The sequence below is a fragment of the Bufo gargarizans genome, chromosome 3, assembly GCF_014858855.1.
Source record: "Bufo gargarizans isolate SCDJY-AF-19 chromosome 3, ASM1485885v1, whole genome shotgun sequence".
NCBI lineage: Eukaryota > Metazoa > Chordata > Amphibia > Anura > Bufonidae > Bufo > Bufo gargarizans.
The window spans coordinates 221,724,107-221,750,688 of NC_058082.1; the positions used below are offsets into that span (position 1 = coordinate 221,724,107).

A 26,582-nucleotide genomic window follows, 5' to 3' on the forward strand; every position below is an offset into this window, starting at 1 on the left:
CAAAATGGCTGATTTGACTTTTTTGGTCGCTTCTCTTCCCACAAAAAAATATAAATAAAAAGTGATCGAAAAATGGAACACATCCTAGAATGGTATCAATAAAAAGTACAGATCACCTCACAAAAAAAGGAGTCCTCACACAAATCTGCACACGCAACTAAAAAAAGTTATAGGGGTCGGAAAATGACAATGACAACAAAAAAAAATTGTCTTCATTTTTTTGTTTTTCAGTATCAAAGCGCAAGAAAAATTATACATATGTGGTATCACCAGATTCGTACTGACCAGTTTTATAGCATAGTGAATGCCGTAAAAACAAAAAACGTAAATCTGTGGCAAAATTTTGTTTTTTTCCAATTCCACCTCATTTGGAATTTTTTCCCACTTCCCACTACATCCTATGAAATACATCCTATGAAATATTAAATGATGGCATTAGAAAGTACAACTTGTCCTGCAAAAAACAAGCCCTCATACAGCTACATGAACAGAAAAATATAAAAGTTATGGCTCTGGGAAGACAGGGAGAGAAAAATTAAAACGCAGACCCACTTCTCCCACCTCTCACCTACAGGTGGGAGCCCTTCTTCTGCCATCTGCTTTTCTTCCTTTTCCACTTCATCTAATATCAATGAGAATATATTATCAGGAGCATATAGCTCCTCCTTTCTCTGCATCTTGCTGATTTTTCTAGGACATAGAGACTTTTAAGAATGATTTGGAAGAAGTAAAGCTAGCAAACGATAAATATGGTCACCATTAAGACCTGGCTCCTCTAAGGGGTGCAGACTGGATGGTATTAGTTGACACACTGTCACCGGAATAATAAGGGCTTCCATCTTATTGGTATTGAATTACATATTTTAGTTTACAGCTGATGAAGGAATAAGTCAATGTGGGAATAAATAAATAAAAACTGACACAGAATAAGTCTTCCTGCACTCCCCCTGCAGTCTCCCTGTACTCACTCTCCAATATTCTTCTAGTAATCATTTTCAGCTCAGCTCACAGGACATTGGCGGTGTCACAGAAGTACGGAGAAGGAAAGACAACCAAAAAGAACCACAACTAAACAACAATAGACTAGGCCCCAAACCTAGGGTATAAAGAGGTCACCTCCTAGCATTCCCTGATACTCTCCCTAAGCTGCTAACAACATGTGAAAATCTCAATGGTAGAAATGCACATGCACAAGAACCTGAGACTGCTGAAACACTGCACCAACCCCTCAGCTTAGGGAACAGGGAAAGAGGCAACCGGCTCCTTCCAAACTGAAAGAGCTAGTGTCTACCTGAGGCCTAGTCAGGACAGATATACCAAGAAAACAGAAAGGACTTAGCTTGAGATGTAACTGGAACAGGATAACCACCACACAAGCAGAGCACTCCACAGAAGAGCTATCAGCCGCAAGGAAACAAGTGAGAGGCGGAACATATAAAGAGCCACCTGACTGATAATGAGCAGCATCTGCGAAGGGGTGGAAACCTGTCAGCAACAAGGAAGACAAGAGAGCTGTCAAAAAGACTTCTGATTCTTCCCTCTATTTGAACTTCTAAGATCTCTCCCAGGGCCGGTAGTGACAGGCGTAGACCATGCAGATGATGGTTTTATAGGGCTGTAACATCACAGATTTTTACTTTCACTTTGTAACACGTGGAGCAGCCATTTAAGGAAAAACAAATTTGTTACCACGAAGCGCAAGTAAATTTGGATTAGTTGTGAAATAAAGTTTTCCTAAACTTTGGAACAAATTCTGCTTCAAATGTTTTGCTTCGCTCATCACAAGACAATGACACACACAGCAATTGTGAGCAATGCTGCTATCATTTTTATCCACATTCACTCAGAAGAAAACGAAAAGCTTTAGGCTACTTTCATACTAGCGTTAATATTTTACGGTACTGAGATCAGTCATCATGTCAATGGGGACAAAACATAACTGAACAGAACGGAATGCTCCAAAATGCATTCCGTTCCATCCTCATACCAGAGAGCAAACCGCAGCATGCTGCGGTTTGCATTCCGTCCTGGGATGCTAAATGGCAAAATGGATCCGTCATGACCCACAATGCAAGTCAATGGGAACGGACATGTTTTCTCTGACACAATAGAAAACGGATCCGTCTTGGGTATGTTAAAGATAATACAACCAGATCCATTTATAACGGATGCAGATAGTTGTATTATCAGTAACAGAAGCATTTTTGCAGAACCCTGCCGGATCCATCAAAAACGCTAGTGTGAAAGTAGCCTAAGCCTAATTCTGAAAGACAATTAAAAGGGCAATTTGTAAATGGCTGTCTACAAAAATACATAGAAGTGACAATTCAGTTACATAGATTTTACAAATGTCTTTATTTTTGTGTTTTTACTATGTATATACTGTACATCAGACTATTTACCATATTCTTGTATCTTGTCCAAGGCCAGTGACGTCACATTCATCGGTCACATGACCTAGTGCAGCTAAGTCCTATTCAAGTGAATGGGGTTGAGCTGCAATACCAATTCCCAATGCTGTGTTTGGTAAGCTGCGAAGAGGCTTCAGTTCTCACCGGAGTGCATTAAACTGCTCAAACAGCTGATTTAATCAAAAAATTATAGAAAAATATTGAAAGAGACCAACCTGTTCATATGAATTCCTCTGAAAGTCTTCAAAGCCAAACATATCCAGAATTCCAATTGTGAGGTGAGGATAGCTAAACATAATGAAATCAAGTTACTGAATTTAGAACATATAAATGCTAACAAGACAACTGTAGTAAAAACACTCAAGGACCTATTATATTTATACATTCCATTCTTTAATTAGGAAATTATGCAATAAGTCATTGTCTAGCCGCAAAGGTCCACAGAAAAAAAAAAACATTGGCTTATAAGTGTTACAGGGGTGTAGCTTTAGGGGGGCAGTTATATCTGACCCCTCAAGTCTAAGGAGGCACTGTAGGTTCCACTGCCCTATATGAGAACAGTAGTACTATAAATAATATTTGATAGTTGGGGGTTGGTAAAATTACAGACATAGTGGTGGAGTAGGTTTACTTCTTCCCCCTCTTTTCAGGTCATTTACCTAGTACCATCATTATCATCTCCACCTGCCTGGCTTTCACATTTCTTGTCCTCATAACTACCTATTCTCATTTTAGGCAACTTTAACATCCCCATTGACAGCCCTATCTCCTCATCTGCCCCCATCTTCTCTAACCTCCTCACTTAGATTTCACAACTTTCAAACTCTCAGACACATAAAGATGATAACATATTTGCCCTGGTCTTTTTCCAGCTCAGCTCAGTTTCAAACTTTACTAACTCTCCTTTCACTCTCTAATGTCCTCTCATTCCTACTTATCACTATCTACAGTAATCACTGTCTCCAATCTCCTTCCTCTCCTGTCCAGAACTGGCGGCAAAACACTATAATGACACCCTCAGAAGCAGCCTGGATAAAGTAGCGCATTGTATACTCATAACCTCCAAACAGAGACGAAAGTAACTATGGCTTATGCCTCAAACTTGTTTCTGCCAGCGATGCTCCTGAACTGCCTATGGGGAGAAACTTGCGCACCACAAGATTTTTTCCATTATAAATTTATGTTGACAACTTATAACACTGCCCTTCACCTCACCAAGCAGTCCTAGTTTACCACCCTGATGTCCTCACTATCCAATAATCGGGAAAAAAACTCTTGCCAACTTTTCATTCCCTCTTTAGTCCAAAGTGCAGGCGGATAGTACAGACCTCTGTGTTGGAGATCTGGCCACCTACTTAAAAGAGAAAAATGAAAATATCCAGCAGGAAATCAGCTCCCAGCCTCTGACATTGATCCCTTTCCCACCTGCATCTCCTCTGGCTCACTCACCACATTCAACCCAGTCACAGAAGAAGAAGTCTCAAGGCTCATCTTTTATTCTCATCCTACTACATACACTACTCACCCTATTCCCTCACATCTCCTCCAGTCCTTCTCTCCCTGGCTGTCAGCACTCACCTAATCAAAATCTTTAATCTCTCTCTTTTGATTTCTTACCCTCTTCTTTCAAACATTCTATCATAACCCCATCATAAAAAATCCTTCTCTTGACCCATTCTGTGCAGCTAACTACAGACCTATCTCTAATCTCCCCTTCATCTCTAAACTCCTGGAGCATCTGGACTACTCTCGCCGCTAACTCTCTCCTTGATCCATTGCAATCTGGTTTTCGCACCCTACATTCTGCAGAAACTGCCCTTATGAAAGTGACAAATGACCTCCCGACAGCGTGACTACACTCTACTAATTCTCCTTAATCTCTTACACTGTAGACTACCATCTACTCCTCGCCCTGTTGGCCTTAAGGACACCATTCTCTCTTGGTTTTCTTCCTATCTCTCTGGGCCCTCTTTCAGTGTGTCATTTGCTAGCTCTACCTCTCCTCCACTTGCTGTTGGGGTTCTTCAGGGTTCATTTCCAGGTCCTCTCCACTTTTCTCTCTACACGTTCCCTATTAGACAGACTATTGGAAGATTTGGTTTCCAGTACCATCTATATGGCGATGATACCAAACTATATACTTCTTCTCGTGACATCATCCCTGCTGTACTACAGAACACATGTGACTGTCTGTCTGCTGTCTCTAACATCATGCCCTCTCTCTACCTAAAAAAATGAGTCTTTCAAAAACTGAACTACAATCTCTAGAATCTGCCCCTTTCTCACTGTGGAAACAATAAAACCTGTCATTGTTGCCCTGATTGATTCCTGCCTTGATTACTGTAACTCATTATTAATTGGTCTCGCCTTCACCAGACTTTCCCGTCTCCAATCTATCCTGAAGGCAGCAGCCAGTCTCATCTATCTGTATAACCACTACTCTAATGCCTCCGCCCTGTGCCAGTCATTGCACTGGTTACCCATTAAGCATAGGATTATATTTAAAGTCCTCATTCTCACCTACAAAACTCTCCACAGTGCTGCACCCCACTACATCTGTCCCCTCATTTCTGTCACCCTACCCATGCCCTTTGTTCAGCCAATGACTGACGACTGATATGCACCATAATCCGAACCTTTCACTCCCGTTTCCAAAACTTCTCTCAAGCTAAGAAATTAGGTTAATTCATAACAAAAATAGTTTTAGGTGCTCCCTGAAAACACATCTTTTTAGGTTAGCCTATCTCATCCCCTGTTCTAACTTCTATCCATTCACTGCCTTCCCAACCCTCCCTTTAGAATCCACCAGTATCCACCACATCCTACGCACTCAGAAGCACTACAGTTATTGGCTGGTGACTGACTCATGCAGCCTTATATCTACTCAACTATTGTGTTAGGATGGCCGGATCATTGCACAAAACAAGCACTGTTCTCCTCATAGATTGTAAGCTGGGCCCTAATTCCTCTTATTGTTGACTTGTTTGCTGCTATGTTATTTATAACTCTGTTTGTACTTGAACCTCCTGATTGTAAAGCTCTTCAGAATATGTTGGCACTATATAAATAAAAATTATTATTATTGCTTCACAAAGATATTGGCATTTTTCTGTTGTTTTGCGGTAGCCATGTTTGTAATATTAACCACAGGGTTTGCAGCTTTACTGGTTGTTATTTTTTAATCAACTTCTTAGAAACTGCCGACTATTTTCTTAGTATCCTCTATCAGTAAAAATCTATTTTCTTAGTATACTCTATAAGTGACAACCTGTTGTCACTTTAAAAAAATCAACATCTCTGTAAGTTTTTGAATTATTAATATCTGGACATCTTTATGTTTTGGGTAGAAATTCAAGAATCAGTCTTTAATTCAAAGTTATCTTTTAACTATTATGGGTTAGAAATTATGGAAATCTGTTTCACATTTGCGGTAAACAGATTTAGCAGGCTGTTCCAACTGGAAACAGCCTGCCGAATCTGTGAATACCAGATGCTATCGTGCACTGATACCGTCCGCATTCACTATAGGAGCGGCCCCATTCACTATAGCAGGGCCTGACGAAAAACTGCTGCATGCAGCGGTATTAGTCCTGCTGCTCCTCTGCATATTTGCCCAGTTGCGGTTGGATCTCTGCTGGTCCCGATTATAGTGAAAGGGGTCGGACAGTATCTGGCCAGCGCGCGTTAGCACCCGGTACTTCCAGAAACGGCAAGCTGTTCCCAGCCGGAACAGCCTGCCCGATCATTTTACTGCAAATGTGAAACATGCCTATCACTGCTAAAGTAATAATCCAGATTATCACAAATTGGTCTCGTGATATTTTGCACTTGTTTAAAACCTCTGATAAAAAAAAACTAACACAAGAGATTGAAGGCACACATATGGACTTCAGTAACACATTTTCAAGAGATCCAGCACCTCGGAATTTAAAATAAAATGTAACTTTTATTTACATGAATAAAAAAAAAAAATTTAGGGTGAAATCACACAACCTGGCTGCTACAAAAGGCAAAAAACAAACCTGTGGCAGTCAATGGAGAATAACACATGAATTTGTGTTAAAAATCATATGGTCATTGGCCATCCTATTAATAATAATAATAATAATAATAATAATTATTATTATTATTAGTCGTAGTAATAGTAGTACATTATAATTAAGAATACTAGTTGTAGTAGTATATTATTATTATTAACCAGAAGTTCTAAATGTACTTTTGACTATGTCATGAAAGTGATAGTTCATAAATACATACATACAAATACAATGGTACGTTTTGAATCATACTTAAACCATCATACTAACTCTGCTTACTTTGATAGTAACTTATGTTATACTATTTTTAGTGTTTTATACTTTTTTGTCATCCATTGAACTCTGTAAGTTTTAATAATTTTAATTCATCTGTGGTATTATTTATTGGGGTCATGCTACAAATTACTTGTGAACTGACTAGAACTTTTTACTTCTTGTGAACATTCATATTTCTGTTCACAAGAACAATAATAAATAGTATCATTTTTGATTCCCAACACATTATCGTTAGAGTTGAGCAAACCCAAACTGCAAAGTTCGGGTTCGTATCGAACTTTGAGAGATCGGGTACCCGGACCTGAATCTGGACTTTTTCACTGAAGTTAGAGTTCGGTGTTCGGGTGATTTTATTATTTTCCGTTATAACATGGTTATAACAGAAAATAATAGCATTCTTAAAACAGAATGCTAAGTAAAATGTCTATTGAGGGGTTAAAAAATAAATAAAATACTCACCTCATTCACTTGAGCCAGTATCTTCTTTTCTTCAAGTCCTGCAAAAAGACATGCGGTGACGTCACCGCGCTCACCACGTTGTGAAAGCGGTGACGTCAACGCAGGTCCTGCTGAATTAAGATAGAAGGTCCTTATAACCATGTTATAATGGAAAATAATAAAGTGAAGTTCGGGTCCCTAATGATCTAAATGGGGTTCGGGGTGAAGTTTGGGTCAAGTTTGTGTTCCGAACCCGAACATTGACCTGAAGTTCGGGCGAACCCGAACTTCCACGGGTTCACTCAACCCTAATTATCATACAATGAAGAAGGAAATTACGTTTCTTTCAGCTAAATATACTAAGGACAGTATGGGAAAGATGATGTCTCACACTGATTTGACCCCATTAAATTTAATTTGACAGTTATTTGCAGCCGCTGTCACACATGAAAATATAATGCCCTCTTCTGATCTACTTATATGATCTATAGTATATATAACAATGTATAAATGACAAGCTAGAGTTATGGCTTCCTGTTTTATTTCTGCAGCTGTATCTACTGTGGATTTAAGTAGGATAGAATTATAAAAACATAAATAACTAGAAAAACAGAATTCCATGAGGTTTGACAAGATAATTCTCAATTCTTTGAACATGCATTATTTTTGCAGTAATAATACGATTGTTCAATATATTACTTAAAAAAAAAATCTAATTTACTGTCCAATATAAAATGATGATTGTCCTTAAACAAAAGCTTTATACTACGCTTATAGCAATTCTGAAGCTGGAGACACACATTAGATTAATGTCTGCTGAACTTTGTCAAATGACAGTTTAACCACCAGAACATCTAATGTGTATGGGATGTGCCCCAAAATACTCCAACTATAGATATTAGAAATACTGAGATATTGGACCTCAATATGACCAAACCTTTTGTTCTCACGATTATAAACCACCTCCAGAAATGTCTGTCAGCAGCTTAATCCCCTCTCCCAATTTAAAAAAACACACACATGTGTCACACCAAGCATGTATATGTGTGAACGGTCTGGTGGATTAGCTGCCAGTCAAACGCTAAAGTGTATGGTCAGCTTTGCATGAACTATCTAAAGGTGGTCATAGATATAATGATTTGATATCTGATATTAAAGAGGACCTTTCACTAGAATAAAAAATCTAAACTAACTATACAGACATGGAGAGCGGCACCCAGGGATCTCCCTGCACTTACTGTTATACCTGGGCGCCACTCAGTTCTCCCGGTATAGCCTCCGATATCTTCATATGTTAGGCTCCACCCAGGGGAACCTGCCGTCGGCTCATTCTCCCATGCTGTAGCGCTGGCCAATCGCAGCGCTCAGCTCATAGCCTGAGAGAAAAAAAGCCTCTCAGGCTATGAGCTGAGCGCTGTGATTGGCCAGCGCTACAGCATGGAAGAAGGAGACGCCGGCAGGTTCCACTGGGTGGAGCCTAACATATGAAGATACCGGAGGCTATACCGGGAGAACGGAGCGGCGCCCAGGTATAACAGTAAGTGCAGGGAGATCCCTGGGCGCCGCTCTCCATGTCTGTATAGTTAGTTTAGATTTTTTATTCTAGTGAAAGGTCACTTTAAGGAACCAGCTGTAAATAATGAACTTTAATTAAAATTGTTATAGGTACTAAAATGAGTGGTTTATAAGAGTGAAGATTTACTTAAAGAGAGTTTTGTTTAGCAGATATGACCTTGCAAAACAGCTGACAGTGCTAGGTAGGGGACATGAACAACAGAAAAAAAACATAATTTTTGTGGAGGTTTTATAATCAGGAGTTCTGCGATTATGATGTTTTATTCTGCCAGATTCTGTTCTTGCACGTTCCCTGGAGGGAACTTCACTGAGAAATGCTATCTGCATTGAGTTTCTTGAGTGACAGCTGTAGCATCCAACCAGATGGCCACTACAGCTGTCACTGAGAAGAAATCGGAGGGCTGTGAAAAAGAGCACTTCACACTGAAGCACCATCTCTAAGAAACTTGCAGGATGCACACTGCATATACTGTAGATGCTTAAAGGTTTAGAAGGTCCAACTCTTCATAAATTCCTTCTTACAATCACATTATTTAAATAAAATATAGGAAGTTGAAACATCTCAAAATATATTTTTTGTGCTGGAAATGTTCCTTAGATTGATAAACTGCATCAGATAATCCATATTACATTTGTTCATCAGTTCACAACTGTAAAAAAAATTATAAGGAGGATTCATATCAATAAAATACAGGCATATATAAATCCCTGCAATTCGATCCCATCCCCCTGCAAGAGGAAAACTCATTCAGAATACATTAGGCATTAGCTGTGAAGATACAAGATCTATAGATATGTAGTAGTAGTCTTTCCCTTAATATATCATAGATTTCTGAGATTGCACTCTGATCTAATAAACTGTGTTCAGTAAGCTTATATATTACACCTGGGAGACAAGACATAATAGCATCGGTTTAAGGGATTTACGTTAATAAGACCCAGGCAGAAAAAATATGACCTTGATGAAGTCATTAATACCTTCCAGTGAATCACTTTCTAAGAACAATGGTGTAGAATTGTAAAGGGAATGAATCTGTCTTGCTCAAGTCATGCATTTCCTATATTCTCCTCATATTACATTCTCGTTTTATTGGCTCATAAGTGCCCATAAAGTCTGTGACGCATTTGAATACACTTATTGTATATAAAATGTATTTTAAGATTATATGATTGTTATCCCATTGTCTTTTGCCAATAAGTGTTGGCTGTGCAAAGCTTAAAACAAAAAATTGCGATTTGTGCATCTTTGACATTTCCAAGTCAATTTCACATGAGCATATTCAGTGCGAGACATACACTCCGTGTGTCAGAGGTATTTCCCACCCTGAATGCTGCTCCTAGTACATGGACCCACAATATTATAATGATTTATTCCCCCCCAGAAAATAAAAAAAGCCAGAAAAAAAGCTAATACTTTTGATGGGATAACCCCTTTAGGAAGAAAACAATAGCTAGGGGATGTTGTTGAATTACTGGCCAGGTTTTGGTTTTATACTGAGATTATGACTATTGATCTGATTTACTAATGTGTCTCTTTATCATCCAGCCTGACCCCCTGTGATAAATCTGGTGCAGGTCTAGTTTATGCTATATGCAGAATTAGGAAATTTGCCCCATTGTATCTATTAGGCCAAATTGTACAGCTGTGTTACACAGACAGCAAATCCTCAGAAATGTAATACGGTAACTTATTGTGTTCTCATTCTACTACAGCCTCCTGTCCCAGCTTATTCCTCAAGTTATTAAAAAGTGAAAAATATACAAGATGTGCTTGTGAGAGGTAGATTTATAGAGAAATAGCCCTGTGTGAGATTATGTATAATGTGAACATTGTACATTCTGTCCCCCATTTTAAAGCTTGGTGATTTTATCACATGTGGATCTCACTTTACAGTTTAAGCCATATATTGCCCATGTGGGTCATTTTACATTGCTAGATTAGGACTATTCTGCAATTCCTATTAATGGCGCAACTCAGTTTATGAGGTTTCTCGATAGCAGGCCTTGAGAAAGAGCCACATGGACCAGAAATGTTCATAGTTCACTGATTTGTGAGTTTAAAGCAGACCTGTCAGCTTAACCCTTTGGATACCAGATATTTCATATTTTTTAATTTTTTTACATTTTCATTTTTCTTCCATGTCATCATGGAGCCATGCCATTTTTATTTTTCCGTTTACATAGCCGTTTTTTGAGGCATAAGTTGTGCTTAATAAAGCCACCATTTAATATTGCATACAATTTAGTAGAAAGTGGGAAACAAATCCCAAATGTAGCGGGAAAAAAAAATCCATTACAGTTATACAGATTTTGTCCATTTACTTCCCTCTCTATGCAGCAAAAATGGACCTGTGCCCTTTACTTTCTGGCTCAGTACGCTTACAACGATATCACATATGTATAGGTTTGTATTTATGTTTTGATACAAAAATATTTTTTTTTTACAATGCCCATTATTTTTATTTTTCTATTGTTTATGTTTTTATGTTTTTTTTTATTACTCTAGGGGCTGAACATTTTTACTTTTTCTATATAAAAACTTTTTTCAGCCCATCTAAGAGGCTGCAATATTCACTAGTTAGATTTTTTTATAGCGTATACTGTAGTTCCATAGAATTACTGTATAAGCTGAATTTGTGGTTATCCTATGCTGGCATGCCACCTGCAGGCCAACACAGGAAATGCAGTTTGAGAGAGACTCAGCGTATTAGATAGAAGGACCAGCTCAGATCACCGCACAGGGGAGTCCGTTTTTTGGCCTTTTAGAAGCCATGGTCACGCTTGACCACAGCATCAAAATGATTAAATGCCTGTGATCGGCATTATTGCTGGTCGCAAACATTAGCTGCAGGCCTCTGTTTTTTTGAATCGCAGAGTCTTGCCAGCTATGACAACCGCAGCGCTCGCGAGACCCTCCCAGCATATATGTATGGCACTGGGAGCCTAAGGTTTAAAGGGGTTATGTAATGATTGATGTAAAAAAATTTATCAGACATACTGTAATATAATGATCTCTTGAAATAGCCCTGTACCTTTTAAGGACCCAGAGTACAGAATTAAGAAAACTTCTTGAGATTTGCTTTGTGTCAACTTCAAAAAGTTTGGTTTGGACCCCTGGAAATTGATATACTTTGAAATTGAAATAATGGAAATTGTCATAATATCATGATCTCTTTCAAACAAAGCTTGAACTAGACATCATTCACCTAATGGCTGGAGAGGTGTTCTTTTCATGAAATCATGAAATTCTGTGCCCTTCTTTCTCCAAATATACTGTTGCTCATTGTGGCCAAATAGTTATATTTAAGGCTCATCGGACCACAGGACTTGTTTCCAAAATACATCAGCCTTGTTTAGATATTCTTTTGCAAAATTCTGGTGTTGAATTTTGTGATGAAGATGCAACAGAGGTATTCTTCTGATAACTCTTCCATGAAGCCCACATTTGTGCAGGTGCCATTGAACAGTAGAACAGTGTACCACAACTCCAGATCCTGCTAATTCTTCAGGAAGGTCTTTTGCAGTAAAGCGGGAGTTCTGATTTGCCTTTCTAGCAATCCTATGAGCAGCCGTCTCTGAAATTTTCTTTGTCTTACAGACCTTCTTTTGAGCTCCCCTGTTCTTTTTAACTGCCATTTTTTTAATTACATTTCAAACTAAGGAAATGGCAACCTGAAACTACCTCAAAAGTCGTCAGTTAAAGGTTAAGCCATGGCATTCACAGTCCCTGATCTAAACATCATTGAAAATCTTTGGATAGACCTCAAAAGAGCAGTGCATGCAAGACAGCCCAGGAATCTCACAGTTTTGGAAGAAAGAATGGATGAAAACCCCTCTAACAAAAATGGCTGGCTACAAAAAGTGTTTACAAGCTTCAATACTTGCCAAAGGTGGTGATACTAGGTACTACCCCTGCAGGGTGCCTAAACTTTTGCTTCGGACCCTTTTTATTTTTTGTTATTTTGAATGTAAAGGATGAAAAAAAAAGTTTTTTTGCTTAAAATACAAAGGGAATGTGTCATCTTTACCTTTATGCTTCTTGGAGATCATTCCATCTTCAAGTTGCTTAACTGTTCACAGTAACAGTGATTTTGACCAGGGGTGCCCAAATATTTGCATGGCACTCTATAACTTTGGGTAAATGCATGTTTGACTGTGTTAACAAAAAGAGTGTTTTAAAACACACTGCGCCTTTCGCATGTGTTATGCTTTTTTATATTAGAAAGCATCCAAAAATTATCCCTTATCAGGGGAAGATGGTGTCTAAACACAAAAGGTGTTATAGGAAAAACAGTGGTTTGTTAAGATCAAGCATCAAAAAACTATGCATCAATGGTGGCAGATTCTTGCCCTTTTTTATAAACATATGTTAATAAAAAAAAGAAAGAGTGTCTTGTTTGCACAAACATCCGAAATTATGCCTTAATAGGAGCACAATACCTGCCCGTATTTATACATGCACAAGATTTATTTTGTCAGAAGAAAGAATAGCTTGTTATGAAAAAGCCTTTAAAAAAATCTCCCTTTTAGTTGGTAGCAGCAGCAGTATATTGTGGATGTAGCATGGTAATAGTTGCATGCAGCTACAATAGTAGCAGCAGCAGTGGCAGAACAGTATGGAACAGACAAGGCAGTAGAGTTGTGTGTGGCTATTTAGGGGTAGTAGTAGTGATATTGACTGTGTATTGGTTATGATAGTGACAGTAGGGGCAATGTAACATGGGCGGCAGGCATATTGATGAAAGCAGCAGCAAGCTGTGTACACAGTGTTTCTACGTAATAAAATAATTTGACTTCCCTTTCAGCAAGCCAAAAACATTCCTCAATTTTGCTTTGATAGCAAGGGTCTAAAAGCATGGCTATATGGTGTTCATCAGACCGATTCATGTGACTCATACGTACATCAGTAAGCAAGCAAGCATACAGCTTCCTATTCTGGCCAGTGTGACCGAGGACCAAGTTCTTTTCAGCTCTACCCCCCAATGAGATGATTGGTCATAATGGCTGGTGTCATCATCATCCTTCTCCTTCTGTGGCAACTTCCCATCCTCATTATCATCTGCCTCCTCCATGAGACTTTCTGAATGTATGTCCCCCAACAGCAGCCAGTAAATTGTGTTAGCTGTTCATCTTTCTTTGTCCCTTGTTTCATCAGGTTTAGAGTCTGCTCTAAGATAAATATAGAGGGGATGGCATCTTTTATGCTGGAATTGGCCCTACTGGCAAATTCTGTAGCCTCTTCGAATGCCTTCAGTATGAGACAGGCATCTCTAAAAATCTGCCACTGCCTCAAAACAACATATGCTTCCTGCTGAGGTGGTCTGGTTTATGACAAAATCATTCACCATTTTATGCTGCTTATATAGATGCTTATGCAAGGTGGACTTCCTTATTACTTATTGGGAAAACGTAATTTTGCGTGCCGTATTATGCCCGTATTATGATTTTTTTTGTAGGAAGTTGGACCGGGCGACAGCGGAGGTTCAGGCTCCTCATCACTTTGTGCGGCTTAATCGGGAGCTGCAGGACAATTTGAGGGTGTGGGCATCCTTTTTGGAAAGGTATAATGGTCGGTCTTTATGGATGGTTGAGGGTGTGTTGGCAGCAGATCTTGACTTGTTTATGGATGCGGCGGGGTGGTACGGTTTTGGGGCATATTTACAAGGTCGTTGGTGTGTATGGGAGTGGCTGACATGATGGAAGAAAGAAGGCCGGGTAAAGAATTTGATGTTGCTGGAGCACTTTCCCATTGTGGTGACGGTGTCCATTTGGGAGGATTTTTTTTGAAATAGGAAGGTGCGATTCCATTGTGACAATTTGGGTGTAGTGGAGGCCATTAATCACATTTCGGCTTTGTCACCGCCGGTTGTGTGCTTGCTTCAGCATTTTGTTTTGGGTTGTTTATCATTGAATGCTTGGATAGTAGCTGTGGCGAAAATAACCTCACCAATGGGTTTTGGAGGGGCCTGTTTGCCAGCCTCTTGCCTCAGAATTATGGCCCATATACTAACTTTGAAGGAGAAGACAGACCGGCCGCACAGCTTATATCTGTGGAACCATTTTGGGCAGGAAAGCCATGCTTGTGGTCGAGCAAATGTGAGTTCTATGGAATTCGGGAACCCCTGCTCGGATCTGGGTGATTTTTGGATATGTTGTTCACCCAGATCAGAGCTATTGTCACCGCCAGACATTTGAGAAGCTCTGACAGACGTTCTTCGGAACATCCTGCCTGAGGTTCTTTTGTTTTGCTTTTGTTTTATCATCTCGTTTCCCTCTCTCAGCTGTCATCTAGTTACACTGATTGCATCCCTTTAAATACCCTCCCATACTGCATCACTTTGCGGTTTATACAACTTCCTGGAGTGTGCTGATGCTAGAAGCTGTTAATACTGCATCCACAAGATAAGTCTGTTTTCTTTATTTCTGCCTCTGGGCTTGATCCTAGGTGACCCTGACTCCCTCCGTATTAAGTGTAGGGAGCCGGTGGTCGTGTCCCCTCACTATTATAGGGTGTTCAGGTGCATACAGTCGAGGAACGAGGATATGCAATTTTCTACCATTCTACGATTTTTGCATAGGCTGAGCAGTAAGGGAGAGAGCTAGGACTCTTACAGGGCTTACCCTCCTGTTCCTTAGTTTTGGATCAAGTCAGTCGGATCTTCATTTGTGTCTTCTAGTTTTCTGTAACACCATCCGTGACAGCTATCCATGGATGTATAAATTATGGGGATATATGGGGTTTTGGGGTGTTTTCTGTGGTTGGGAAAAAATAGTATTTTATGCCTGTGAGTAATTATGTCCATTGTGTTTGTTAAAAATATCACAGTCAGAGTCCATTTTATTTGTTAAATATGTCACAGGCAATGCCATTGTGTTGTTAATTGCATCACAGACAATAACTATTCTGTTATTGATTGCGTCACAGGCAATGTCTTTGTGTTTGTTGAATGTATAGTTTTTGTGTTTAAACTGTAAAACTGTAAATGATTGGCTGCTATGTTATGTACTCAATTCCCAACCAGGTCCACAGGAGGTGGTACCCTTGTTGGAAAATGTGTATAAAAGTCAATGCTTGTGTGGTCAATAAAGAGTTCCAGTTTTACATTCAACATAGAGCCTTGTCTCATGTGTGTGGGGATTACTATATGTTGTATACTCCCCTGTTTTTGTGGTGGTATCGGTGTCGAGTGGAGTGCTTGGAGCCCTCGGGAAGCACTAGGAGAATCCATCAATGGAAGTACCCGGTCGGGGTGCCAGGAGATCCGTTACAGTAGTGTCCCATGTGCCTGGGGTTAGTAACTCAATTGAAGATGCTTTGTCTCATTTTCAGTGGGATCAGTTGGCACCAGAGTCAAAAGAGCAGGGAGCGAGCTTTCCCCGGGAGCTGTAAAATTTGCCATTTGGTAGGTTGGAGAGTTGCTGAGGGGATCCTTATCGGCAGGGACCTGGGCGGCATACGAGAAGGCATGGGGGTTATGGGAGGAATGAAGGCAGCGTTTTCAGGGGTGTGGGTTAAATGGAGGGGCTTTGATGTTGTTGTTTGTGGGGCACTGCAGAGAAGAGGGGTGGTCTGTGTCCAGAATAAATACGTTTATGGCAGGGGTGGCTTTCAGTTGTAAGTGTCGGGGTACAATAGATGTGACTAAATCATTTTGGGTGTTTCAGACATTAAAGGGGTTGTCCCACTTCATAAAATAGGTTTTATCTAATCTATTTACCCCCACACAACATATCTTCCTATCCATGTTATTATCCAAAAGCTACAGTACCTTTCATTCAAAAAATCATGTAAAGCGATTCCTTTGTTGTTTTCTGTATCCCATGGATACGGCCTCTTTCGTCCGGCCGCATCGCTGTGCCGCGCCTGCGCACAACAGCTGAACAAGTACTCGGGCCGCCTCTCCATTCTTACAAGTACGCGCACGCCCGCGCATGCGCAAATACAGCAGGCGGGTGCCGGAATCAAATAGCCGGCACCCGACCTCTATGACAGGGAGCGGGACCTTAGGGGTTAACTGCCGCTGATCGCAGCCCCCTATCATAGAGGTCGGGTGCCGGCTATTTCACTCCGGCACCCACCTCCTGCATTTGTATTAACATTGGTGGCGCAGTGCGCCCCCCCCCCCCAGTATAATATACATTGAGTGCGGCCACCCCCCCCCCCCAGTATAATAAACATTGAGTGAGGCCACCCCCCCAGTATAATATACATTGAGTGCGGCCACCCCCCCCTCAGTATAATATACATTGAGTGCAGCCCCCTCCCAGTATAATAAACATTGGTGGCGCAGTGGGAAGTGCCAATGAGGGTTAAAAAAATAAATAAAAAATTAACTCACCTCCACCAATTGATCGCACAGCTGCCGGTCTCCTGTTCTATCTTCAGGACCTGTGGTGACGTCACTGAGCTAATCACATGGTCCATTACCATGGTGATGGATCATATGATGTACCATGTGATGACCAAAGTGATGTCACCAAAGGTCCTTTCACAGGTCCTAAAGAAAGAACAGGAGACCGGCAGCTGCGCAATCAATTGGAGGAGGTGAGTTAATTTTTTATTTATTTTTTTAACCCTCATTGGCACTTCCCACTGCGCCACCAATGTTTATTATACTGGGAGGGAGCCGCACTCAATGTATATTATACTGGGGGGGTGGCCGCACTCAATGTATATTATACTGGGGGGGGGGGTGGCCGCACTCAATGTATATTATACTGGGGGGGGGGTGGCCGCACTGAATGTATATTATACTGGGGGGGGGGAGGGGCGCACTCAATGTATATTATACTGGGGGGGGTGGCCGCACTGAATGTATATTATACTGGGGGGGAGGGGCGCACTCAATGTATATTATACTGGGGGGGGTGGCCGCACTGAATGTATATTATACTGGGGGGGGGGCGCACTAAATGTATATTATACTGGGGGGGGCCGCACTCAATGTTTATTATACTGGGGGGGGGCGGGACCTCACATACGGCTCCATGTGGATGACTCATACACATGAACGAGCACGCAGGGTGAGTCATGAGGAGGCGTGGCCTTCACTCAACTGCCTGAGAACCAGGAAGTTATCAGGACATCTACTGCTGGTAAGATTAAAAAAGCAAAGTGGGACAACCCCTTTAAGGGTTTGGAGAAGGCGGTCGCTGGGGTGGATTAGCGTCGGACTGTTTCCTACACGTTGTTGGTGGATATAATGGAACAATTGGGGCGGGTTTGTGTGTAGGTTTGTGAGGTTAGGTTGCTTAAGTTGGCCTTTTCTTTTGCTTTCTTTGGGGCCCTACGCATTGAGGAATTGGTTTGTCCGAGTAAGAGCCGAGCGGGTGGGTTTCAGAGAGAGGACGTGTTTTTATTTCATGATAGGGTGGAATTTTGTATTAGGAGGTCGAAAACGGATCAATTGGTTCAGGGTTGTCGGGTGGTTTTGTATCAGGTGGTTAAGTCGGCAACATGACCGGTTCGGTGTCTTAGGGAGTTTGGGAGGCGAGAGGTTTGGGGGGATGGACCGTTGTTGTTTCATGAGGTTTGATCGGGATCTGTTGTTGTTTGAGGGTCAGTTTTTGAGGATCGGCGCGGCCACTGAATTGGCTAGGAGGGGGGTAGGGGATAAGGTAATTTGTTGCATTGGTCGTTGGGAATCTATCCGGTCACAGTCATATGTTAGGCCTGCATTGTTATAAAGGATGGGTAGTGTTTTTTGCGGGGATGGGGGCATGTTGAGGGCCATTTTTGCTGATGTGTTGTATTTTGTGTTCCTTGCAGGGGATTCAGCATTCCTGGTGTGGAAGGCTTTACAGAAGACAGTTGGGCTTTCCAAGAGAGGTGGCGGTGATTTGTTGGTTGGGGATGAGAGGAATGCTGTGATGTTCTTCTGGTTTCACAAGTTTATGAGGTTAGATACGTCTCCGGGGATCTTGGTGTTGCATGTAGAAGGGTAATAATTTTGGGGTATGCCCCTTTCGAGAGCTCACAAAGGACATTCAATTTGATTTGCTGCGTTTGTGGGCTCAGTTTCTGGGAATGGTGACGGTCTGGCCGGATATGGTGCCGTGTAAGCAATGGAGGGACGCTAGGTCAGTGGAGAGGCTGAACAAAGCGAGGATAAAAGTTAATAGGGCGGTTGGTTGTTTTGTACTGAGGAATGGCGGTATTGCTGTTCATCATAGGGAACTGGAAGCGGGGTAGGGGGCGTTCCGTAGGGGGGATGGGGTAAATCTAAATGCAGTGGGTATTGACTTATGGTGTTCAGGTTTACAGGACGGGATTGATTGGCTTTGCTGGTGTGGCGGGACGCAAGGAGGTGAGGTTTCCCCCCCTTGTGTTCTCGGCGGTAGTGGGTCCCTGGAGTTGGTGGCTATGGTGGCTCTGGAGTGGTGAGGAGGGACCCAAGGGGGCTCTGGACTCCCCAGGTATTGGATTTTTGTATCTGCCCGTTTGTTGCCCATGGTTACCGGTTTCTGCCTCTGAGCTGGCGTTTATCGGCTAGAGGTAATTTAATTGAGGGGTGGGGCAGTTACCTGTCAGGTTTATGGGGCTTCAAGGAACCTCTCCCTGCTGTCATGTTTTTCTCAGGGTTTTTCTGTGTTCTTAGGAAGGTTCTTGGGCGGGCCTTCAGGTGGGAAAGCTTTGGGTTGGTTATTATTTATGTTATTTATTGTATTTGTGTTATTAATAAAATGGCTGCTGTGGCCAATATAATTCACTTGCGGAGTTGTGTCCTTTTTTGGGTTGGGAATGGGGGAGATTGGTAGGGGAACGACTCGACAATATGCTGGTCAAGAGCTCCCCTCATTCATTACTGAATTTGCTCTGCTAGATTTACTTCAAGCTGGCAGTTGAGGGGACGTGCCCTTTATGCTGCAGCTCTCTCCCTATTACAGCTTAGAGGGCGTGTTTTTTTCTACTGATTCTCTGTGATTGTCACAGCTTCTAGTAAAGATTAACCCTTTCCTGATGCACCGATTATCCGTTTTTGCTTTGCACTCCCTGCCTTTCCAGAGCATTGTGAGGGCTTGTCTTTCGCAGGACAAGTTGTACTTTCTAAGGCCACTTTTTAATATTGCATAGAGTATAGTGAGGGAAGTAAAAAAAATAAAAAATGGGGTGGAATATGACAAAAAATAAATGCAATTCTCCTGCAGTTTTATGTTTTGTTTTTTTCTTCATTCACTATACAGTAAAACTGAAGTACGAATCTGTCAATACCACATATGTATAGTTTTTCAGCATATTCAGCATATTCTGACCCTCGTGACTTTTTTATAGTTATGTCTATAGAGATGTGGGGGGGGGGGGGGAATTTTTTTCAAGACAATCTGTAGTTTTTGATAATGCCATTTTGGGGTGTATATGACTTTTTAATCACTTTGTATTACTTTTTTGGGAGATAAAGTAATGAAAAAATGTCAAATCAGCAATTTTTTCTGTTGTGATATTCACTACATGGGATCATTTTCACAGTGCGGGCGTTTTCGCACAAGGCAATGTCAATGATGTTATTTTTTTATTGTTTATTTAGATTTTGGAGAAAGGTAAGTGATTAGAATTTTTATATTTTCTATATTTTTCAAAACTTTTTGTTAGGTCCCTAAGTGGACCACAACCTGCAATCATTAGATTGCAGCTTGTAAAGAATAATGGAATTTGTTCCATTATTCTGTACAGAAATCACTATATCCCAGTTTAGTGCTGCCACCTGCTGGCATAAACTGGGATATACTAATAACTAAGTGGCTCGGGGACCAAAACGTTGACATTTTGGGTCCATGGCCTGGAAACTCCCCAGATCTTAATCCCATTGAGAACTTGTTGTCAATTCTTCGAGAGGCGGGTGGACAAACAAAAACCCACTAATTCTGACAAACTCCAAGAAGTGATTATGAAAGAATGGGTTGCTATCAGTCAGGAATTGGCCCAGAAGTTGATTGAGAGCATGCCCAGTCGAATTGCAGAGGTCCTGAAAAAGAAGGGCCAACACTGCAAATACTGACTATTTGCATAAATGTCATGTAATTGTCGATAAAAGCCTTTGAAAAGTATGAAGTGCGTGTAATTATATTTCACTACATCACAGAAACAACTGAAACAAAGATCTAAAAGCAGATTAGCAGAAAACTTTGTGAAAACTAATATTTGTGTCATTCTCAAAAATTTTGGCCACGACTGTAGATTAGTCTGAGCAGTGCAATATTATTCCAGAACTCCTAGTAGCCCAATAACACCATTTTTTTGCCATTTTGGCCACCAGGACTACGGAATTGTAGCTGTGATATGCCGCCCTTACATTTTGACAGATCCACTTAAATTAAGTTCCTGTTACTTTTTGGATATACAGCAGCTCTGTTGTTTCCACAGAGAACTACCTTTGACTAATTAAATCTGTACTTTTATGGGAAAATGTATGCCAGCTGCAAGTCTTCTCTATGTGTCAACAAAGCACTCACAGTCTTTTCAAGTATATAAGAAAAACACTCCAACTATTCATGCTGCTAATTGTTAGAAAAATAAATTAAATCAAATTGACAAAATAGTCTGATTCATTATTATAAACTTGGTAATAAAAAATAATAAAAGAAACATTTAAAGTATATATATATATATATATATATATATATATATATAATAGAGTGGGGCTTCGCTTTGGTAGACAGGATTAGCGGATGCAGTACAGAGGCAACAATAAGGTCTTTGGATCAAACAGTTTAGTGTTTTATTCACACTTTAGGCAAGTGACAAAACAAGCAGTCATAATCAAACAAAAAGTCACCTTGCGGTGTTGGTGGTAATTAACACCATGCGGCAATTCTGCCTCAAAAGGTCCCTGACCATAGCAGCACCAACCTGTTTTCACGCCAAACAGGTAGCAAGCCTTCATCCAGACACAAGGCTCCCAGATCCCAACACAGAGACCTGGCTTCTGAGCCCAGCTGCCTATTTAAGGACAGCCAGGTGCTGCCAAAACCAGGAACGGCACTTAAAATCCGGTCCGGTATTTGACCTCACCTGGCTGGAAATCAGCCCAGCAGCACATGCTGGGAGAAAATACCTGTTTACCCATACAAAACCTCTCACTGTGTCACATAAACTCCCTCTTTGTTCAACCCTGAGGGGATGAACAGGTGGCAGACAGTGTACCAGAGACAGGGCATCCGTGTTTCCCTGTAACCAGCCTGCCCTGTGTTCCACCGAAAACATATAGTTTTGTAGGGAGAGAAACCATCGGGTGACCCGGGCAGTTCTGTCCTTGGCCTGGCTCATCCACTTGAGAGGGGAGTGGTCAGTCACCAGGCAGAATTTTCTTCCTAATAAAATAATAGCCGAGAGATTCTAGTGCCCACTTGATAGCCAGGCACTCTCTCTCCACTATACTATAACAGGTCTCGGCTGAGGAAGACAACGGGATGCTACTCCCCATTGACCTCCTAAAAAAGTACAGCACGGAGGCCAACTTTGGAGGCATCGGTCTGTACTATAAACTCCCTTTTGAAGTCGGGCGTCACCAAAACTGGGGACCCGCACAGGGGCGACTTCAAAGCAGAGAAAGCCTCTTCCGCCCAATCATCCCAGCGAGCCATCACTGACTTGAGTCCATTCAAGAGTCCTGTCACAGGCGCGGCTAGAGTAGCAAAGTGGGGAACAAATCTTATGTAATAGCCCACCAGTCCCAGGAATGACTTTATTTGCCTAGTGGTGACTGGTTGGGGTTAATTCCGTATTGCCTCTATTTTGTTTACTTGGGGTTTGATTACTCCGCGCCCAATGAAATACCCCAGGTACTTAGTCTCTTCTAACCCTATCGCACATTTTTTGGGGTTAGCGGTTAGGCCAGCTTTCCGAAGGGAGTCCACTATAGCCTACACTTTGGGTAGATGACTTTCCTAGTCGGTACTGTGGATGACAATATCGTCCAGGTAATTCGAAGCTTACCGACGATGTGGACGAAGCACAATGTCCATTAGTCTCTGAAAAGTGGCGGGGTGCCATGCAGACTAAAGGGCCTTAATTAAGACCTTATATTGATACAGACCCTCAGGCGTCATGAGGCAGTTTTCTCTTTGGCAGCCTCTGTTAAGGGCACCTGCCAGTACCCTTTCGTGAGGTCCAAAACAGAAAAATACTGGGCTTGTCCTAACCTCTCGATGAGCTCATCCACCCGGGGCATGGGATACGCATGGAATTTGGAAGCCTCATTAAGTTTTCGAAAGTCCGCAATGTCCAGTCCGGCTTAGGTATCAATACTATAGGACTGGCCCACTCACTTTATGAGACCTCAATGATGTCTAGCTGCAACATTAGCTGCACCTCTTCCGATATGGCTTGTCGCTGAGCCTCGGGTACCCGGTATGGTTTTAATCCGACTTTTGCCTGAGGCTCAGTCACAATGTCATGCTGGATTATGGAGGTGCGTCCAGGGAGGTCCAAGAACAGACCCGTGTTCCGGCTAATGAACTCCCTGGCCTCCTTAGTCTGTTTAGAGGAGAGGCTGTCAGCAATTTTTACTGTGGCAGCCGCCTCTCTTGCTTCAGACAGAGGTGTCGGTACTTTCACCTCCCTGGCTGGTGTACCTTGAAGTTTACATATCCAGTTTTCTTGAGTACCTCATAGGGCCCCTGCCACCTAGCCAGGAACTTACTGTTCGTGGTCGGCACCAGAACCAAAACCCGATCACCCGGGTTAAAGATCCGGACCAGAGTCTGCCGATTATATACTCGACTCTGGGCTCTCTGAGCTTCCTTCATATGTTGCCTAACAAGAGGCAAAACTGTCTCTATCCGATCTTGCATCTGGGTAACATACTCAATGACACTTTTATGTGGAGTGGGTTGCTGTTCCCACACCACTTTGGCCACGTCCAAGAGACTGCGAGGGTGTATGCCATATAGCGTTCAAAGGGCAAGAACCCAGTAGAGGCCTTGGGTACTTCTTGAGTACTTCTTCTGCGAACATGAGATAGGGCAGAAAGAGGTCCCAGTCCTTCCCAATCGACTCTATGATTAAGGGTGCTACAAGCGTGTACCCGAAACGCGTCAGAGAGATGTAAGTCCTGTTTCGTATTTATCTTTTGTAACTGCTTTTAATGGAGAAAAAATAAAGTTGAATGGATTTTACCAATACCGGTGGCTGGAAATCGTTTACATTTATTTCTGTGGGAGTGCAGTCCTGCACCATCCGTGCCCTGGAGGTCTGAGCAGAAGCTGGCGTTTGTTACTACACTTCCCATTTTTAGCCACCACCCATTTCAACATATTTTTCAATGTTTGGTTAAACCTTTCTACCAGACCGTCTGTTTGTGGATGGTAAACGGACGTCCATAGCTGTTTTATGTGCAGCAACTTACAGAGTTCCCTCATCACCTTGGACATAAAAGGGGTCCCTTGGTCAGTCAGAACCTCTTTAGGTAGTCCTACTCGGGAAAACATCTCCATTAATTCCTTAGCTATGAGTTTGGCCAAGGTATGTCGCAGTGGCACCGCCTCCGGGTACCTAGTGGCGTAGTCTAGAATGACTAAGATATGTTGATGCCCTCTGGCGGACTTCGGTACTGGGCCTATGAGGTCCATAGATATTCGATCAAGAGGTACTAAGGCACTACAGAAATGTGGCTGGTGGCTAGTTAGGCTACTTTCACACTAGCGTTCGGGCGGATCCGTTCTGAACGGATCCGCCCATAATAATGCAGACGGAGGCTCCGTTCAGAACGGATCCGTCTGCATTATATTAGCTAAAAAAAGCTAAGTGTGAAAATAGCCTGGGACGGATCCGTCCAGACTTTCAATGTAAAGTCAATGGGGGACGGATCCGCTTGAAGATTGAGCCACATTGTGGCATCTTCAAACGGATCCGTCCCCATTGACTTACATTGTAAGTCTGGACGGATCCGCACGCCTCCGCACGGCCAGGCGGACAGCTGAACGCTGCAAGCAGCGTTCAGCTGTCCGCCTGTCCGTGCGGAGGCGAGCGGAGCGGAGGCTGAACGCCGCCAGACTGATGCAGTCTGAGCGGATCCGCCTCCATTCAGACTGCATCAGGGCTGGACGGCTGCGTTCGGGTCCGCTCGTGAGCTCCTTCAAACGGAGCTCACGAACGGAAACCCGAACGCTAGTGTGAAAGCAGCCTTATCTGGCAGGTAGGGCAAGACTTACAAAACTCTTCCACTTCTTTGAATATGCTGGGCCAGTAAAACTGCTGTAGAGTACGATCCTGAGTTTTCGGCATCCCCAGGTTACCCCCGAGAACCTGTTGGTGGGCTAGATCTAATACAAGCTTGCGATAAGCCTTGGGGACCACCAACTGTTCAATAGGGTCAGCCTGTAGTTGGTTAACCCAATACAACATATCCTGATGAACCACAAAACGGGGAAACACTGACTCTGCCCCAGGTTTTGGTTCACTATCTACTATTAACACATTTTACCAGGCGTGGGATAGTGTTGGGTCCCGACATTGGGCAAAGTACCAAAATTATCCCTGGAGACAATGTGGTCTGCCAATTCAGGACCCGGCGCCAAGTCCTCCACATCTCCCACCATCACACTTAGTGGAGTCACACTTAGTGGCGGTCACCCCTACCGCTGGTCCTTCGGTCTTAGGTTCCCAGGGTTCTGGTCTCCCACCTGAGCTGGGCCACTCTGCTAGGGTTACCCCTGTCTCATGAGCATCAGTGACTCTCATAGCAGGCCATGGTGCCGGGAAGCCCGGGAAGTCTCTCCCTATTATGAGTTCATAATGTATATTTCTGGTGACAGCCACCTCGTGGGTCCATCTACCGACCACTGTAGTTAGAGACACCAGGACGGTGGGGTAGTCTTTTAAGTCTCCGTGGAGGCATATCACCCCGAATTTTCGGCCAGTATACTCATGGGACCGCATCAGGGTAGCCCTTACTAGGGTCACCAGACTCCCTGAGTCCAGCAGAACCTCCGCCGGAGTGTCTCCCACTTCCACCTGGCACAAATCTAGAGACTCTGGGGTACCTGTTGCGCACAGCCTCCAGGCTTATAGCGACTGACGGTAGCCATAGTTAGTGTCCATGGGCTCAACCCAATGGGGACAGTCAGCTCTTACATGGCCAGGCTCCTGACACCACCAGCAGACTATCGGAGCCAGGTCTGCCGTGGGAATATCCCGGGCATGTTTTATCGGCTTAAATCTCCGGGCCTGGGGTGGAGATTTCCGGGGTTTGCCAACTTCCCTCTCAACAGAACCCTACTTTGTATTCCACGTAGCTTCATAGCGTTCCAACAGGTCCACCATCTCAAGGGTATTGCCAGGAGACGCCTGACCGATCTAGTGCTGGAGAGGGTATGGCAAAGCCCTCCAGAACATATCGGCTAACAGACGATCCAGCATAGCAGTGGGACTCAGCATGTCAGGCTGCAGCCATTTTTGCAAGAGGTGAAGTAAGTTATAATACTGGGGTCTTGCAAACTCAGCCGGTTGAACCCCCACTAATGCAACCACTGGGCCCGGACCAACACATTCACCCCCAGTCTTGCCAGTATCTCACCCTTGACTTTCTGGTAGTCGGCCTCTTGATCGTCCGACAAGTCGAAATACACTCGCTAGGAATAACATGCCAGGAACAGAGCGATGACCTCAGCCCACTGGTCATGGGGTAGCTTTTCCCTGATGGCCACTTTCTCATACATCACCAGGTAGGTTTCATTGTTGTCTGCATGGGTTATCTTAGGAATCGCGGCACGGACTGCTTTCCGGGCATCTTGGATGCTCGGGGTTGCACCTGCTATCTGCAAAGCCATCACATGTTGTAGCAGTAACTGGTTAGTCTCCTGCTGCTGCTTATAAGCCTCTCATTGCTGCAGATTTGTCTCTAGCTGC

General features: G+C 42.7%; 1 protein-coding gene across 1 annotated transcript in view; it reads right to left on the reverse strand.

Moving 5' to 3' along the window:
* MYO16 (myosin XVI) overlaps nt 1-26,582 on the reverse strand; it is a 482,244-nt gene that overhangs the window by 294,678 nt on the left and 160,984 nt on the right. The window contains exon 20 of the mRNA XM_044285559.1: nt 2,627-2,699. Coding sequence (XP_044141494.1) covers nt 2,627-2,699 — 73 coding nt within the window. The remainder of the gene's footprint in view (nt 1-2,626; nt 2,700-26,582) is intronic.